The following is a 19,131-nucleotide window of genomic DNA, read 5'->3' on the forward strand; positions in this document are numbered from 1 at the left end:
ATTGAGGTTTTACAAAAAAAAGAAAAAAAAGTCTGCTATGTTTTATCTTCCTAATGGGATAACATAGAGAATCTGGATTTGGATTTGATCTATGGCCTCATCTAACATGCTTTACATTTTTGTTTAGGCACTTTGGAGAGGTTTCCATCTGCGAAAGAAACTGGCTAGTGCCCTGGCAGCTGTTAAAACTGATGAACTCGAGGATGACTATCGAGAAGTAAATGTGAATGACTTTACGTTTGATGATGTAAGTAAAGCACTTTAAATCTTACACACTGAACCGAAATGTAACATTAAAAATAACTTCTTTAATTAGCAAAGCAAAATTAAGCAGGAGTCCAATGGCACCTTAAAGGGGGTTACTGCACTTTGTATCCCCGATGTATTAAGAGTTTGAAAATGTTGTAAAAAACATCGCTTTAAAAGGGTTTTTGGATACCATGGCTTATAAATGGTTGGAAGATGTCTTCACAGCTAAAGGGGCCAAGCAAAGTGCGATCAGTATTTTTTATAACATTTTCAAACTCTTAATACATTGCTGGGAATACAAGTGCGGTAACAGCCAAAGACTAACATTTTGGTATAAGAGCAAGAGTCCAGTAGCACCTTAAAGACTAACACAATTTCTGGCAGGGTATGAGCTTTCATGAGCCACAGCTCACTTCTTCAGATTTCGGTATAAAGTTTTGTGACTCAGAGGTGAGTTCATCAAATGCAACAGCCAGGGTGGTATAGTGGTTACAGTGTCAGATGGCATATGCCGTATGAGTGGACATATGAGATGCCCAATTTTGAATTTCCACTGGGCAATGGAAGTTTGCTGAGTTGACTTGGGCCAGTTACTGTCTTTCACCCTAACCTACCTCACAGGGTTGACATTGTGAACATAAAATGGAGGGAGGACAATGATGTTTTCACTTATATTTGCTAATTATTTAAATATGTATATCCTACTTTTTTCATGGGTCAAGGTAGCCTACAGATGCTAATTAGAAACTCTATAATTTAAAAGTAACTGACTAAAACCTCCAAATATCCCCTCCCCCCCCCCCAAAAAAAATACCTATAGTTATATTCCATTGAAAGTCCGGAAAAATAAAATAGCCATTCAGTGCTTTGTAAACATTTCTAAAGACAGTGGTCTCCTCATGTCCTCATCGAGCCCATGCCACAGAGTAAGGACAACAATGGCATGGGTAAGTGAGGAAACTACTAGTAGGTGGCAGCCTGAGGACCACAGTTGGTACATGGGAATACATGGGAGGAGACAATCCATTAGATTTTTTATTTTATTATTTATTTACAAAATGTATACCCTATGTTCCTACCCAAGGACCTGTATATCTAGTGGACTGCCTTTCTCCATATGCTCCCATGTGCCAGCTAAAGTCATTAAATGCCTTTTGGCAGTCCCCTGTGGTCAGAAGGCCTGCTCATCTGCAGCTCATGTGTGCTTATTTACTGTGGAAACTGTTTGTGTCTGATCAAACAAAAAAGGTTGAAACCACTGAACAGCTTCTCTCTTAACACCAGCTCCATATTCCACCCTATAAATAAGGATGGAATAGTCAAGTGTATCAAGGGCTGTGGAAAGATCGAACAGTTTCAACAGAGACGACTGTCCCCTGACCAATTTTAAATGAAGATTGTCCACCACTGCTACTGAAGTTGTCTCAGTCCCTAACCTATGTCTGAAGACAGACCGAAATGAGTCAAGGGCAGATATGGATTAATCAACAATCCCTGGAGCTGTTCTACCACCACATGTTCTGCGATACTAGATCTGTTCTCAACCAGTTTATGCCCCCATCATTCCATGCAGCAAAAAGTACCTCTACAATGGTGCTGGAGACTCTCAAAATCCCCCAGAGCCACTGGAAATCAACAGGATCAATTAATCTGCAAGGATGAACTATCCAAATTGGTTCACTACCCCTCTATGGAGTAGGCAGCAGGCTCAACCATGCTTTCAGAAGATAGTGATCTGGCCACGACAGGGGTAGAACCTCTAATCATAACACTGGCAAGTTGCTCAGTACAGGAAAAAAAGGTCCAGCATATGTCCTTGTTCATGTGTTGGACCCATCACAACCTGAGACAGTCCTGTGATTGCCATGGCAGCCATGAAGTCCTGAGTTTAACCTGGTAAGGCAGCCTTAGCATGTATATTGAAAGCTCCAAGGACAATAATCTTTGGGGGGTCCTTGACAGACTTCCATCCTTGATGCTGTAAGCTGCTTTGTGTCTCTATTGGGTCGGTGGGGGGCATTAGGAATAGACATCTAAGTAAACGAGATTGTTTTTAAACATCTGCACAATGTAAAAATCAACTGGTTTTAAAGTTATGTCTCATGTCTTAAATAACAGGATAGTCAAGATAATTTAATTTTACTGATGTTGTTTGCTTTTTTGCTACTTGCATTCTGTGCCATAACTAATGGTTTCCTATTCAGTAAGCTTTGCTATTTCCCCTCTTGCTAATATTATGTATTACATGCATTTCTTAGCATAACATGATATGAAACCTGTTCAGAAATAAGTAAATCTAAAAAGCTGTTATTCTTGGCATAGAAATAATTTTCTATCATTATTTTAGTTGGATACCTATAAAATCAATATAGTTTTAATATAGTTTTTAACAATATAGATTGAGGAAAAATTGACTTCTATATCTGGGATATTTCCAAAACTGTTTGTATTACATAATATTATTACATAGTTGTAGGAGTTACTATTTAGTTAAGGTGAGCTGGTTTCTCAACATTCTGTTATTATAATCATGACAACTGAATCTTAAAATCCAGATGAAATTTGGCATGGAGGATATATATGGGGAGCAGTGTAATCTGGCCTAAATTCATAAGAATCATAAAATGACTGAATTATAAAAAAAAAAAAAAAAAAAATCTCTGATTATAGAAGTTCAGAGAAGTTATTGGAGCATTTTGATTTTGGGATCCTGCATGGCAGGGGGCTGGACTGGATGGCCCTTGTGGTCTCTTCCAACCTTGTGTGATTTTGTGATTTTTGTGGTTGATTTTTGCATACTCCAGACATATCTGCAGTTTCTGCTTTGGCTGGTTCACATTTTGCCTAAAATTTGTAAATATTCTAAGGGACTTATCTCGGTGATTTGGTGAAAATCCATTGTGTGTTCATAACACTATGAGGTTTCAGAGTTTCCAAATATTCATTGAAAAAAGGCAAACTAAGAGCACATGCACATTTGGAAAACGGAGCCCCCCTCCTCTGCCAAATGTCTTCTCAAAATAAAGAACCCCTTTTTACCCAGCCAGCCATGTAGGAGATCCCAGCTATCTGGGAAAGTGAATCCCAGGAGCTGAATTAAGGAAAAGGCAATTTCAGCCCATTCCTAAAGGTGGGGTAGATCCACGGTGGCTGGGAACAGTGCAGCCACATCAACCTCCTCAGAGGCTTCCCGGTCACCAAACGGAAAATAAAACCTGTTTCAAAAATAAAAAAGGGGAAGTCCCCCATTGAAAGCAACAGGACTACACTACCAGAATCCACTGCCTACAAAAGGGGGCATTCCCAGGAACGTTCCCATCGATGCCGGTGCAGGGCCTTGCACTGGAAAAACGTTGATGAGGAGGCAGCACCAGCACCCAAGACTCACGCTACTGTGCAGCTCCCTGGAGTTGGCGCAAGTGTCCCTGTGTCGGCATCCACACCCACTTAGTTGGTGCAAGTGGCACTTATGCTGGCATAGAGGTCACGCCAGCTCCTGAGCTGGTTCAGCCCCCCCTTCAGGATTGCTGGGATAGTATAGCCATTGTCAGAAGGGGGTCCAGAAAAGACATTGCAGGTTGTTAATGTTTGACAGGTAATTGTCAAGGAAGGACAGTAAAATTAATAAATTCCACTAAAACAAAAACAAATAATGGGCAGAATTTTGAGCAGCTATTCTTTCCCCAATCACTTTTGAAATGACAGTGCATATCTGAATTCTGGTTTAGGGAAAGAGAGAATGGAATTCAACAAGGACAGGCTGAAGAATATTTATGCAGTCCAAACCAAAAGTACTCTGGGAGACTCAGCTGGAATAGATTAAGATTGCTATAAATTGTTTCTGACAATTGATGGAAGATAAGTGCAGTTCAAATTGGGTTTTTTTTCAAAGAGAGGTGTTTAGGGAATTGCTTTATTAATGCAATAATGTGCTGTACATTAATATCATTAGACGATTAATGCAAATAGACTACTTATTCAAAGTAATGCTACTTTTTACAAATAATTGTGCAATTATTGCTTAGCATAAATAAAAAATACAAATGTACAAATTATGACAAATACCAACATCTACACTGACCAAATATGATCAATGAATTACATCCGTGCAGAATCAGGGAGAAGTATGTAATTAAGGTTGTGAAAAACATTTTTGGTAAATTTCGGGTTCGGGTTTATTGGGCCCAGTTTTTTGGGTAAACCCAGAATAAGCCGAATACCCATACCAATAAATATCGGTATTCGACTTATTACCAGGTTTACTGAAAAAATCAGGTCCATTGTAGTCTATGGGAGCATTTTTGGACTTAGAGTCTCCAAATTTGCAGCGTGGCTGGAAGGGACTCTCGTTAGATGGTCACCAAAGTTTGGTGAAGTTTGGGACAGGGGGGAATTTTATGGGCCTGCAAAGGGGTCACCCCATCCTCCAGGCATTTGCAAGCCGAGGTGTCCATCAGTTTTCAGGTTCACAAGATCAGTGTGGCTGAGGACTGGCAGAAAGAGCTGATTGCCAGACTGGTGCCTCAGAGTCTGGGGGCTCCCTTCGTATCTGGGGTGCATAACATGATGTCCATGCAAATTAGCTTCCAAACTGAGGAAAATGGCTTAAATGCAAGCAAAATTGGGCACGGAAAACGTTTCTTTGGTGGCAAATGACTTCCTGTGAACAGTCCTTTATTATGGTCATCAAAAATCTGATTTCAAGAGATGGTCACTGTGCATGGAAATGAAGCCTCTACTCAGGGCGACCTTCAGTTTCACAGCAGGTTTTTGGGGTGGGGGGTGATATCGGAGCCAGCCGAAGTCATGACCAAAGCAGCTCTTGTGAAGGGGATTGCTCATCCGCTCAGGTAAACTGTCTTCTTCAAAAGCCCAATGAGCAGCTGAAGAAGCTGGCATTTTTTAGTTGGAGGCTATATCCCTCTGGATGGGACTGGGTGAGCCGTTTCTTTTAAAATGACCCTTCCAGACTAGTTTGGTCAGGCCAAGTTGGCTCCAGTTACATGACCCTGACCTCAAAAGGGCCCCAACTATGGGGCCCTAACAAAACCAGTCAAAAGAAAAGATAGAAAAAATGGGAGAAAGCACACAGCCATGCAACTGATTAAAGGCAAATAGCCGAACCCGAAAAAGCTGAATAATTTTTCAGCTTTTTCAACAATTGCCTATTTGACTTCGAGAAGATCCCCAGGTTTTGGCATTTGGTAAAACAGAAGCCCGAATATTGTCGAAACAGCTAATTTTGGGTTTATTTTCAGTTCAGGTATATCAATATGAGCATGCCTATTATATTAGGTGCTTTGGAACACAGGCAGGACAATGCTGCTGCAGTTGTCTTGTTAGTGGGCTTCCTAGAGGCACCTGATTGGCCACTGTGTGAACAGACTGCTGGACTTGATGGACCTTGGTCTGATCCAGTATGGCCTTTCATATGTTCTTACGATATACACAACCCTATATGTAATATGTCATCTCTGGTATTCTGCTGTTTACAAACAACCACCAAAATACACTCATGTAGCCAAACTAATACTTCCATAGCTAATTATTTACAGTGCAATCCTAAGGGGGGGATGAAAACTCTTAGGGAGCTGACTGACCCTTATGATGGTGTATTTCCAAGATACATCTATATGTGGGCCAGCTACGCCGGCAGAGGCTCCCAGCAGCGCTCCTCTACTCTCGGGCACTTGCACAGCCCCATTGCTACTGCCCGTCAGCACAGCCAAAGAGTAGGCCCCTGTGCTGGTGTGGTTGCAGGCTGTTTTGTGGGTGTGGCCGAAGTTAATCGAATCACTGAGACTGTTCTGCCTGGGAATGTTCTCTCAAAGGTGGAAAGTTATGCCAACAGAAAACATGGCATAGCCCATAGGTGCCAATTGAACTGAAAAATCAAGTCTCCCCGCCCCCCACTGCCATGCCCATGCCCACTGAGCCTGGATGACCTCAAATGCTGACTATGGGTGCAACCAATCACCTCCATTCCCAGGGGCAGCCGAGCCCCTTTCCCAGCACCCAGTCGCAGCCCCCACCCCACCCTACAAAAACTTCAGCCAGGATGCCTTACAGTTCTAAAACACTTGTTGGATCTTCTGCCCACAATGTAAAATGACCCCACTCTGCCATGAAAGTGTTATGGGTGATCTTGCGCAAGTCACACATTCTCAGCCTAGCCTTTCTCACAGGGTTGAGGATAAAATGGGGATCAGGAAGCTGTTTTTGGTCCAATTTTGGGGAAAAGGCAAGGTGTAAATTAAGTTGATCTTATATTCTAATAGTACAGTTGACCAAATCTTTGGATACTTAAATCCGGTGACTTTCTTCTCTGTAAACCATCTTCTCTGTTTTTTCTCATTTTCTCTTTTTATATATGATAAAATGTGTATATGGTAAGAAGGTAGAACAGTGCAGCTATATTTTGAGTAGAATGTGATGTATGCTAGATTATGTAAGATTATGACCGAGATGTAATAGCATATATTGTGAACATATAGTGTTTATGTTTATAGTGTTATATGTATGGAAAAACAAACATTTATTTTTTTAAAAAATCCAGTGACTAGAGCTGTGAACGAACAAGGCAGATCTTTCTACAAACTTGAAAAGGGCCCCAGGCATACAGAAAAATATGAGATCTAACCCCCCAAAAAAACATTGGGGCATTAAAAAAGATAAAAGGAACACTTGCAGCTTTAAGCAACAGATTCCCTCAGTGGCTGTTGCTAGGCAGCCACAGCATTCCAGGCTTCAGTTTCTGTGAGTAGAAGGAAGGGTGAGGGGGCAGGGCCCTTTCCACATCTCTTTTGGCCTTTGAGGGAGGACTTACTGGGGCCAGGCCTAGGGTTGCCATCTTCAGGTTGGGAAATTCCTGGAGATTTGGGGGCAGATTTGGCAGCAGCGCATTGGGAGGTGGGCTTTGAGGATGTGAGGGACCTCAGAAGAGCATAATGCCATAGACTCCCCCTTCCAAAGCTGCCATTTCCTCCAGGGAAGTAAGTGTTGCCAACCTCCAGGTGAGGGCTGGCGATCACCCAAAATTGCAACTAATCTCCAGATGACAGATAGCAGTTCCTCTAGAGAAAATGAGTGCTTTGGAGGGTAGAGTCCATGGCATTATACCCTGCTGAGGTTGCTTCCATCCCCAAACCTCACCCTCCCAATGCTCCACCCCCAAATCTCCAGGAGTGTTGCAACCTGGAGCTGGCAATCCTAAGGGGAACTGATCACTGTAGTTGGGAGATCTGTTATGATACCAGGAGAGCCACTGCTGTTGTGGGGTGTGGGGGAGGAAGCAGGTGGGTGGCTGGGAGTTCCACCCCCACCACTGCTGCTTTGGAGTGGAAGAGGAAGCAGGTGGGAGGCCAAGAGGGTAATGAGGGGCAGAAAGGGAGAGAGAGTGATAGGGTAAGGGGCAGAACGAGTGATGAGTGGGAGGCAGAGAGAGAAAGTGAAAGGCATGGAGGAGAGAGAGAGTAAGAAAAGGGGTGGCAGGGTGGAGAAAGAGTGAGAGACTGGGAGAAGTAGGGAAAGAGGGAAGGAAACAAAGGGGGAAATGAGATAGCTGCTCCTGTTAGTTTCTTGCAGGTCCTCACTTGTAAATAAATACTTATCCTCAATATTACTATGTGGAAAGTACAAAAAAGTAGCCTCCCAAAAAGTCGCCATGATTGAATACAAAAGCCATGATTGCTTACAAAATGAAGATGTTGTTACAGCTAAGTATTCTTTATTACTTTTATTGGTCATCTTTTTTTAAAAGAAAAACAGATATTGAAAGGTTTCTGGCATTTAGATGAAGAGAAACAGTTGTAACTGCACAGCTTGAACTGTGGGAGTTTCTTATGCGTATATATAAATTGATTAATTTCCAAGACAGAGGAAACTACCTGTTTGAATGTGTATGTGTTTTTTTTTAATGCCCAGGTTGTATTAAGTTTTTAACCATCTTCTTCCTAGAATTGTTTTTAAGCAGAAGATAATAAGCCCTTTCCTTAGATAGGACCCTTCTTTATCATAAAACCAGATACAGGAGAAGAATTAAAAGCATTGGACAGCTGGCGTTTTATCAGATCCCTTCACTTGGGCATTTTACTTGTAAGATTTCAGAAGTATGTTTACCAGTGCTGATGCTACAGCAATTACTAAGTGAATGTCTCTTCTTGCCTTACCTCAAAATATCTTCCTAGTGTCCTGCAGGCAGTTATGGCCTTGACAGCCACTTTTTACCACAGGTTCCTTCCATGGACTTGCTGTAATGGATGAAAGGCTACCACCGTTTGGATGAGGCCAGATGTGATCAGGAGCAAAGAACAGGCGACATAACTGGCCCATCAGCATAGCGGCAGACATTTGAATGTTACAGTGCACCATGGAATGAGCCCATGGAAACACTGCTGCACTTCCACTGCTGTAATGGCTAATGAGTACCTAAGATAGTAGTACATTTTTAAGTACTATGAAGTGTTGTTTCTGGAATTGTTTATCCCTTTTTTGTACATCTATGATTTCAGCCTCTGAATCTCTATCCAGTATAATGTTCTCTTGTTAACTTTCACCATCCAGTCGTCTGCCATCAATTACAGAGCACTTAGCTCTCTTGTAGATCCATCATAATCTCTACACTTTTTAAAAAAAATATCATGGTGTTTATGATGTCTTTATACACAAGATGAGGTAAACTGGGATCTGGTTAATCTTTTCCAGCATAGAGCCTGGAGGCTTTATTTTAGCTGCTACTAAAGAGTCAAGGAATTTGGGTCATTTTCTTACTACAGTACTTGGACATCCTTGTGCCAAGTATGTGTGCTGAGCTAGGCTTAGAATATTAGAGAAAGCTGGTCCATAGAACTACAAATACACACACATCATAACACTTTTAAATTTTTTTATTTTAAATTCATAACTTTTTAAAAAAAAATTGTTTAGCCAAGAAATACCAAGGAAATGTTGTTCTTCATATTATTAAATTGAAAATGGAGAACAGGGAAAATGACACAAATAATTGAGGGATAAGATGAACCAATTCTGTGTAGATTTTAACAATGCAAATCAATTCAAAATTCTCTCCATTCTTATCAATCATAGGTGACTTTCAAAACCAATCATTGTGATAGATCTCACTGTTGTAAATCTCATATAGTAAGACCTGATTTCAAAAATAAGAATGATGCCAAAAAATTTTAAAAGAGTTCTAGTAAGAGAGATTATCTAAGTAGCAAATTCTAAAATCAATTTAGTTCTTGATCAGCATCCAGAATATAGTGCTTTCAAAATAGGTGTAATATGACCTTGCCTTTATGTATTTTATTAAGGGGGAAAATAATGGATAGTGCCTTTTTCACTGAACATAAGTTGTTCTTTAGTAAGCTCATCTAGAATTTCTGAAAACCTATCTTAAGGTATCCAAAAACAGGGATAACCATCTCAGAGAAATAAATATAACCTAACAATGATGTGTAAATAGGAGAAAGATGTTATAACTATGTTACAGAGAGCCTTTATGTATGCGGGGAAAGGGACTGAATCAAAATAAAGCACCAAATTTTTACCAAGGGACAGCTTGCTCCATACTTTATGAAGTACATAGAATTGGGGTGGCTCTTTCCCTTTCCAACACCAAATACATAAATATGAATGACATACAAACATCTCTTTTTCCCATATAAATATTTTACATTTGTATAATATAGAGTCACTGCACTATTTTAGATTTAACTTCTGCTCATCCTTCCCCAACATCTCTAAATCCAATTGCCATGCTTGACTTTAAACACAGTAGTGTTGTTTGATGTAAGTATGGTGTATATTGGGGAAGAAATGGAACAATAAAAGCAATAGTAATAATAAACCAGAAGGAAGAGGAGAAACGAAAGGAAGGGGGGATTGGAAAGGAATCATTTTCTTCTGAAGCACTAAAGATGCAGCAGGAACCTTATGGAGACAGACATAGAGTTGGCCTGTCAGTCAGAACAGAGATTAGTTCTGTCATTTGCAAAATTCCAAAGTAATTTTTTTTAATTGAACCAGCTTCTGGTACAATCCTAGCTCTATTGAAGTGGATGGCTAAATAGCAGCTAAACTGAGTTTAGTCCATATTGCCCCCAATTTAATTACTTCTAAATTATGAAAAAAAGCATATACATTAATTCTAAAGTTTTCCTCATGGTGTGGGTGCGCTACAGGTGTCAGTTCTAATATATAGCACAGAAACACAGAAAGCAGCATGCAAACTGTTGAAATGGTACTTTACACAGCTTACCAAAACAAAATTGATATTATCCCTGCACAATTGACTTCATTGATTTTTTTTTTTAAACAGGCTGTCATACAAAAAGAATGGCCGGCTTTGGATTCCGCCCGTTTCCTTTCACAAACACTGCTATTCTCAGACCAGTTGCCCTCGCCAAAGGTAACATGTCACGGAAACCTTCCTACTCTTCGGCCTTTGTTCATTCCTTGAGGATCTTGGGCTGATTAATATTGCAATTTATTGACTGAAAAAACATAATTACTTTTAGAAGCCTCTGACTTCCTCCTCATCCCCAGATGTAATTTTTCATGTAGCTTTGCTTTCATTTGCTTAATTTCTCCCCCCGTTATTTTGGAATTCTTTCAACACTTTACTTCACAGTAGCGAAAAGGAGGGGTGGGGGGAGATGATGTGCTTCAGCTGCACATTTGGCAGTGGATTAAAAATTGCTAGTTGACACAGTCCTTTAAAAATACCGATGCCTGCATTATAAAGTAACAGCTGAAGATTTTCAGAGCAGCGAAAGATCATTGAACTGTAATGTCTGTTAGCTATTTGATAAACTTTGAAGTTTCGGCTTTATGTTATGTTTAATTCTCTTTGCTATATGCAGTGTGTTCCCAACAATATTTGTGCTCAGAATAATACAAAAGTAGGTCATAAACTTCAGACAGTAGTGCTTAATGCAATTTTTTTGTTTGGTTTTTTTTTGGGGGGGGGGTTCTCACGAGAGTAGCTAAATGAAAAGCCTAGCAACCAAACCTTAAGCACGCTTCACATTTCACTGATTTCAGCGGGATTTCATTCCTTGTAATTGTACTGAGGATTGAGGATGCTGTAGCCTTAATATGAATTGGGTGGGGGGGAATGGTAGATTATGACCTACTGATGTTTTAGGTAAACTGGGATGGATGTGTGCATTCTATATTATTGCAAAATGACTGCATCCTGTTATAGCCCATGGCTGTGATCCAACAAAATGGCATTCATGTAACAGCGGGATATTTCTTTGAAGTTTCCACCATGGCTGCTCACACTGCAGGCAAGGCTGGCTTTTCATCTTAAAACGTATCTTGCCTTTGCAAGTGAAAACCTGATGCCTGCTTACAGCCTCTTGCCTGTGTAAAGAGGTACAGTTTCATTGGCCGTGAGCCTCATCTGGATAAAGTAAGAACTGCTGGACTCTATGTTGTCTTCTGTGGATAGCAGATGGGCAGCTTTGAATCCCTTGTCCCTCAAAAAACCTCTAGCCTGACTTGCCACATCTGGCAACAAGGTCATGTAAAGAGTTGATTAGCCAGTGCTCAAGGTTCCCAATGGCATGTCTCCATATGATCCAGAAGATTTACATGGCAAGCTGCTCATCTAATGAACATATAAAAGCTGCCTTAAAAAGTCAGACCATTGGTCCATCACAATCAGCTGTCTAATTTTACCCTACTGGTATTTCCCAACATGTATCACCTGTGATCTTTCAACTGGAGATTCCAGCAGTTGTATCATGGACCTTAAAAAGCAAGTGGTCTACTATTAAGCCATGGCACCTCTCCCGGTAGAGTTGGAAAAGCCACCACACAGAAGCATCTCACCATAGGAATGAAGTAACATGTACACCAGCCCTTAGCATTTCATATTCAAACAACAGTAGCAGTATTATGTATTTATTTGAACATTTATCTACCCCTGTTTACAAGTCTAACAAACCTGTTCAACATGAAGACCAATCACACCATTTGAAATGGCCAGTGCAGAAAACCTGGGAGTTTATGGAAAGACCAAATTCGTTCTTGTGGGAAAACAGCCAGAATAGTGCCAGGTAAGTAAAATAAATTGTATTTGTTGGTAGTTAACCACACACTGAAAAGAACCAGAAGAAGCACTGGAAGAGTAATTAGTACTTCTCATTGCTGCTTTGCTGTTTTAATTCATGTGATTAATTAAGTTTAAAGGACATATCTTGTTGCCAAAGGGGCACAAATCAAATGCAGAATAGTAGTTCTTCAGTAAGGTTTGCTTACTAAATGAACAAAAAAAATATCAACGTAAGATAAAAGAACTAAAAACACAAGTCATAAAATTTCAAAAACACCAAAACTGAAATAGGCCTTTAGTCCAGATATCCGTAATAGATAAGAGTAAAAGGATTTCGTAAAGCTTTGCATTCCTTTGTAGAAAAATCTTGAAATATGCTTCAAGTAATTGAAATGTAAACATTTTGTGTAGTTGTCTGACTTTTATTACTCTCCAAGATAACTTTTCATGGAATATTTAAATATTTTATTTCTCAGTTTTGGAAGGCAGAAATACTTGTAGCACACCAAAAGCTGATTTCTGTTACTGCATAGCTTTCAGGAACATTTGCTTGCCATATTTAGGTCAGAAAAGAGCACTCTCTCACAGTTCTCCAACTTGAAGCCTTCGCCAAAGTCATTGCTAAAATCTGAAAAAGAGGAACAAATTTCAGCAGAATGGTATGTTTGCTTTATAGTTTGATTTATTATTGGATTTATTTTATTTTGCTTCATTTATACCTCACTTTCTCCCCAATGGGTACCCAAAGTGGCTTACAACATTTTCCCCTCTTCCATTTTATCCTCAGAACAACCCTATGAGGTAGGTTAGGCCGAGAGGGTGTGACTGGCCTAAGGTTACCCGGCAAACGTCCATGGCACGAGTAGGGTTTCAGACCTGGGTCTCTCAGATCCTAGTGTACTCTAACCACCACACCATGTTGGCTCTCTTTAAATGGTAACACACACATGCAAGCACCAATCAAGATATTTAGGTTTACATTAGGGTTGCCAGGTCCCCCCTCTCCATCAGCAGGAGGTTTTGGGGGGCGGGCTGGGTGATCGCATGCACACATGGCCACGTCACTTCCGGGTTTACCCCTGGAAGTGCCACATTGCCATGGCCGCTTTAGCACTCAAACCCCCGAAACACTAGTGTTTTGGTGGTTGAGTGCTAAAGCTGTTGCAGCGATGCAGTGTTTCTGGAGGTAAACCTGGAAGTGACATGATTGTATCACGCACGTGATCCCCACCCTTGAGCAGCTGGGTGGATTGGCGGGCAACTGCCCACCGAAGCCACCCACCTGGCAACCCTAGTTTACGTTTATGTGCAAGCTACTTTAGCTGTTGATATATTTATCCTTAGTATTTGTGCTGATGAGGCCTGATCTGTGACCTCCCTACAATATACAGGACACAGCACTTAGCTTATGCAATTGCATTGACATAGTTGATAAGAGAACATATGTTCCATTGCTGCAAGAATAATGGGGTTGGTTCCCATTTCAACATTTATGAAATAGGAGGACAAGATTTGAATAGGCAACAGAAGAGACTGTTCTTTCAGTCAATTTTAAGGGTTAATGTTTCATAGTTATGCATGGATAGTGTTAATTTCAGTGGGAAAACTTCAGTAAGATGATGTGGAGGTTTGCACTCAACCAAAATACCGCACACAAACTTCATAAAAATGATGTGCTATTCTTTCTTCACAATGTGAAAAACTGTGTATATAATGCATTACGGCAGAAATCCAAAAAGCTGTACAGCATGCCACTAGGGCTCTTAAAGGACCCCTTTCCAACTCACTCCCTTGAACTGCCTGAAAAACTGCTCCTGAGAAGACCCTCTGGAGCAATATTCAGCGTGGCTGCAGTCTGAAGGAGAAACTGGCAATCCCTGTGTGTGTCTAAGAAAGCAACAAGGGCTACACAGCAGGGTTCTGTCAATCCCAACCAGTATGTTTAACAGCTGCAAATTTCTATCTGCAGTCTCTAAAATAATCTCTGTTTTAGGGGATTTAAAGACCTTTCTACTGCACAGCTCATGCTAAAGAGAGCACATAAAATGAAAGCAAAGAAATCTAAGGGTAAAAAACTTGGTAAGTAAATACTCCTGTTAAAATATGCAGTACAAAGTATGTCTGGAAAAACATTAACTGTGGAATCTTAGGTAGAGTTACTCCAGTTGAATCCCATTGATTTCAACCAATTTTGAAGGCTGTCATTCTTCTTAGTACTGCAGTGTTAAGTGTCTCAACACTGCATCTGAAAAGAGGAAATCTCCCCTTTATAAACACTGAGCGTTGTTTAAATCCATTGGTGCTACTGGAATATGTGCTTAGATGTCATTCATTTCAAAGGATACCAAAGTTTCACAGTTATACCCAATTGTTACAATCCACGGAATTATACAGAGCAATCTGACTGTACAGTGGGCCTTCAGTAAAAGCCCTTTGCATCATATCACACTCACCTTTTTAGAAACACTATTATTAGTATTATTGTATTCAACTTGTATCCTGCCCTCTTTCCCAGCTGAGGCCTGGCTCAGGGCAGCTAACATTAAAACAACACAATATAATACAACAAAAACACAATATACAATCAATAAGCCTTAAACATGAAAAACCCGTTTCTAATTACTTATAGCTCCTAACTGTTATTTTGAGTAACATTAATTATACCATGCCCAAAAATGTATGAATGCTTGGCAGTAAGCAGCTTATATTTATATTTTTCTGAAAAAAGTAACTTCTCTTTAAAAAGGATAATTTCCAAAAAAATGTAGGTGGTACAAATATTAACAATTCAGTAGATTGTTTTACTTTGCTGATTAAATGCAAAAATCAACAAAAAATAAAAAGACTAAAAGCATAAATCATAATTTTAAAAAACCAACATTAAAAACGAAATCATTTTACTTTCTAGGTATGAATGCCACATGAGAGTTTTCATTATTTTGTTAGTGTGTGTATCTATGGATATAGATATAAGATATTTTATATTAATCATTCAGAATTCTTTAAATGGTTTCGTTCCTTGTTTTTTTGCTGGAAAATCTGTCCCCAGACCATTTCTGCATCATTTGAACAGCTATTGACAAAGTAGTAATTATACATTTTCGCTGATTTCCACAATTGCTATTTAAGGCATCCGGGGTAGTGGATCGTTGTTTCATGGACATGGGAAAATACTCAAGGGCTATCATTATCTCCCCCAAAAAAACTATTTGGAATGTATTCCAGCTCACAACTGATATTTCCAGTAAGGATGAATCTTGTATCTCTATACAGATTAACATATCCCTTTATAGTTATCAGCCATAATTATCTTCATAAGTTTAGGAAACAGTTTTCTCATTGAAAAAAATGAAAAAGTAAAACCATGTATGCTGCCCTTAGCTCCTTGGAAAAAAGTCACGATAAAAATGTGATCTAGAGATCGGTTCTTATTACTAACATAAGTGCATTCAATTCAAACGGTCTAGGGATATATACTATCTGTGTTGAATTAGATCTGTTGTGTCAGTTGTGTATAAATGTTCTTTTTAATAATAAAAATATTTTAAAATAAAATTTATTAATACAGTTGCTTATAAAATTCTATATTTTGAAGTTCTTGTATTGATTTTTTAATGGAAAAATTTAAATGTGTGTAATCAGGGCCAGATTAAGATACAGGGAGGGCCTAAACTGTTCTACATTTAAGAGGCCTCATAATATTACCAAGAAAACATGGTCATTTAGTAATTTTTAGGGGCAGGGTGTTTCGAGGCTCCTCATAATCTGAGCCCCTCTATCTGTAATGACAGTTTGGGTTATTCCATTAAAAACATGCCACCAAAAAGATTTGCATATCAGTCTGAATTTATGAACGAACCATGATTTTCGACTACATTTTAGTTTAATTATTAGTGGGCTATCTTTTCTATATACTGTATTCTATTCAAGAACAAGAATTATATAATAAGTTTTAGGGAAGAAGGGGAGTCATGCAATCAGGATGGATCAACATTGTTCAGCTTTTTAAGGCAGATTTCTGTGTCTTTAAAAAGAGTAATTAAAGTCACAACCATGTGACAAATAATAAGACAATAGCAGGAAGTCCAAAAGAGTGCATATAAGGTCATTGACTCTGATGGCCTCCCACCCTGTTCTATCACACCATTCTAAAAACACATATCTGGTATCCAGCTGAATTTTTCACATGTGTACAACTTGGTGGCCCACATATCAATTGTAATTAATGGAACCCATTAGAGTGTATCATCTTTTCCCCATATGTTGTCTGTTTTACGTTACTAATTATTAATCCAGTCATGAATGGTGATTGGTTAAAGCATATCAAAGTCATTTGTCCTGTTTTTGTTGCCTATGAAGGGCTTGAGGCTGTTCCTTTGGTAACGAGTGGGTTTTTTCTCTTGATTTAAAATGTGTTCATTTGCAAACTGATTGAGAATGTAAGCAAAGTAAACCCCAAGAGCTGGTGTTACATTATGGTTGAGAACAGCAGCTATGAGCTGGAAGTTACTCCTTCAAATTTCACTCCTGCTCAAAATTCATTATGGGGTAAAGTTTCTGTCTTTTAGCCTCAGTGACCTTTCCCCACTTTACGGTTATCATGCTGTCCATTAGGGGGTTGTAGCATATGATGTATATAGTGATGTAATGTATAAGATGTGCTTTAAATGCCTAGGGAAAGTACTAAAAGTACTAAATATATTATTAAGTATTTGTGTGTGTCTATTTTTAAAAACCCTTTTTCAAAAGCAGTAGAAGCATGTTACCGGCAGCATAAATCCATTGTGTAGTCCTAAAAACACTTTCATTTAATAAAATATGACTTACTTCTGCTTAGAATTGTTCTATAAAAGATGGCATGTCCCTAAAACACCTTTGAATTAAAACCAGCCTTAGTAGAGAGCGATTTTCAGTTGACTGGCAACTTGTTTCCTGTGTAAATTCTCCTCCAAACACTGCCTTTAGTTCTTTCACAGGTGTCCAGCCATGCCTAGTTCCCACTGAGATCAATGGGACATATCATTAGTTGTGTATGTACCTCCCTGTTTCCGGGCCCCTGCACCCAAAATGTGCTTCCACACAGGTGCTCAGAGAAGCAGTCCTATACAGAATCTGTTTTCTCTTCTCATTGCAAGTCTTGTGAGATCCAAAGATAAATTTGAGGCGGTGTGAGACCTTGGGCAATACAAAGCTATTCCCTCATAGCCATGAGGCTTGAAGGTTGCTACCTTTTCCCCACCATCCCGGAATCTTCCCAGCAGGCTTTGTCATGTGGATAAACCTTCAATAGCTACAAGGGTACATAAGACCATTCTATGTGACAATTGGAATATATTGGAATATATTCTACTTCTATGTTGTTAACTAGTATGAGTATGGGAATGACAATTTTACCATAATAAAGGAATCTCAAGTTTATGCAGTAAGGTGTCATAACACATGACAACTAGAAATGTGCACAGCAATTATCAGAGTATACTAATGTTGCCACCAAAGAGAATGGCACTGATAGTTTCTGCACACTCCATTTTTGCAAATTATTCCATTGACGGGGAAGACTTTTGCAAACAGGACTGTCACCATAATATCACTGACTAGCACTTTCTCTGAGAGACAGTTAATGCCCACTCTTCTGCTTACTGTTTAAGAATGACATTCATGCTCCTGTGCCAACTCTGTATATTGGAAAAAAATGAATTGTCTATCAAATTGAGACCCTTGCTCCTTTTTGTCTGAAATTTGGCAAGGAGTTGCCTTTGGGTAAAATATTCCCACAAGAATTCTATCTGGATAGGAAAGAAAAATACCACAGCTGAAAATTTAGTTCACATTGAAATCAATCAAAACTAAGGGTAAATAAATACAAAAAGAAAAAGGATTAAAGAACAAAATTAACCATAACAGAATAAAATATCGGTATGCACCCCTAAAATGCACGTGGCTTCCCTCTCTTTGTCACAGTACAACATAGTGGAAGTGATGGAAATGTTTTAACACATGGGTTCTCAACAAGAGGGGAATCCCCCCCGGGGGGGGAATTTTAGGATTCCAGGGGGGGAGGAATTGGGACCACTATTCAGCAAAGTGTGATGTCCTGTAGATTATGTACAATCTGTAAAATTGTAGTTTGTTTTTTTTTAGTTAGACTATCTTGGGAAGGGGGGAATTATATTCTGAACAATGGGGAAAGGGGGGAATGGAGCAAAAAAGGATGAGAACCACTGCTTTGAGAGGAATAATGCAACTCTGTGACTTTGTCCTCTAAGCCCCATGCCCTTCTCCACTATCCTGTTTATACTTTGGGTCCATGCTCAGAACCACATACACAGCCAGAAGTTAGATGGTGTCCTTGCAATCCATGCAGCAACCCTGTTCTCTTCCTGCCTGCCCAGTCTGGAGGAGTCCAGCAGTCTGAGTGCAGTTAGATGGAAGAGCACAGCTGCAGCAGGTTCTGTGGCCACTGGGAGTTGCAAGTGGCCATAAAAGCTGCTGCCGGCAGTCAGTGGGGACAGACATTGATTCCCAGCTCTAGAATGTGACATGTAGAAGGAGTTCTGATATTTGGATGTGCCGGAACTGGAAGTGTTCTCCTCTCCCTGCCCTAGGGTTGCAAACCTCCATGTACTAGCTGGAGATCTCCTGCTATTACAACTGATCTCCAGCTGATAGAGATCAGTTCACCTGGAGAGAATGGCCGCTTTGGCAATTGGATTCTATAGCATTGAAGTCCGTTCCCCTCCCCAAACCCCACCCTCCTCAGGCTCCACCCCAAAAACTTCCCGCCGGTGGCACAGTGGGACCTGGCAACCCTACCATGCCCT

The 19,131-nt window shown here is 39.8% G+C and overlaps 1 protein-coding gene across 1 annotated transcript in view; it reads left to right on the forward strand.

Annotated features, from left to right (window-relative positions):
- The window catches only part of LRRIQ1 (leucine rich repeats and IQ motif containing 1), a 115,811-nt gene that overhangs the window by 57,659 nt on the left and 39,021 nt on the right, over window positions 1-19,131 (forward strand). Inside the window, exons 17-21 of the mRNA XM_056846742.1 lie at window positions 128-247; window positions 10,568-10,657; window positions 12,193-12,314; window positions 12,874-12,969; window positions 14,304-14,389. Of these exons, the coding sequence (XP_056702720.1) occupies window positions 128-247; window positions 10,568-10,657; window positions 12,193-12,314; window positions 12,874-12,969; window positions 14,304-14,389 (514 nt within the window). The remainder of the gene's footprint in view (window positions 1-127; window positions 248-10,567; window positions 10,658-12,192; window positions 12,315-12,873; window positions 12,970-14,303; window positions 14,390-19,131) is intronic.

This window comes from Euleptes europaea, chromosome 3 (assembly GCF_029931775.1).
Source record: "Euleptes europaea isolate rEulEur1 chromosome 3, rEulEur1.hap1, whole genome shotgun sequence".
NCBI classification, from domain to species: domain Eukaryota; kingdom Metazoa; phylum Chordata; class Lepidosauria; order Squamata; family Sphaerodactylidae; genus Euleptes; species Euleptes europaea.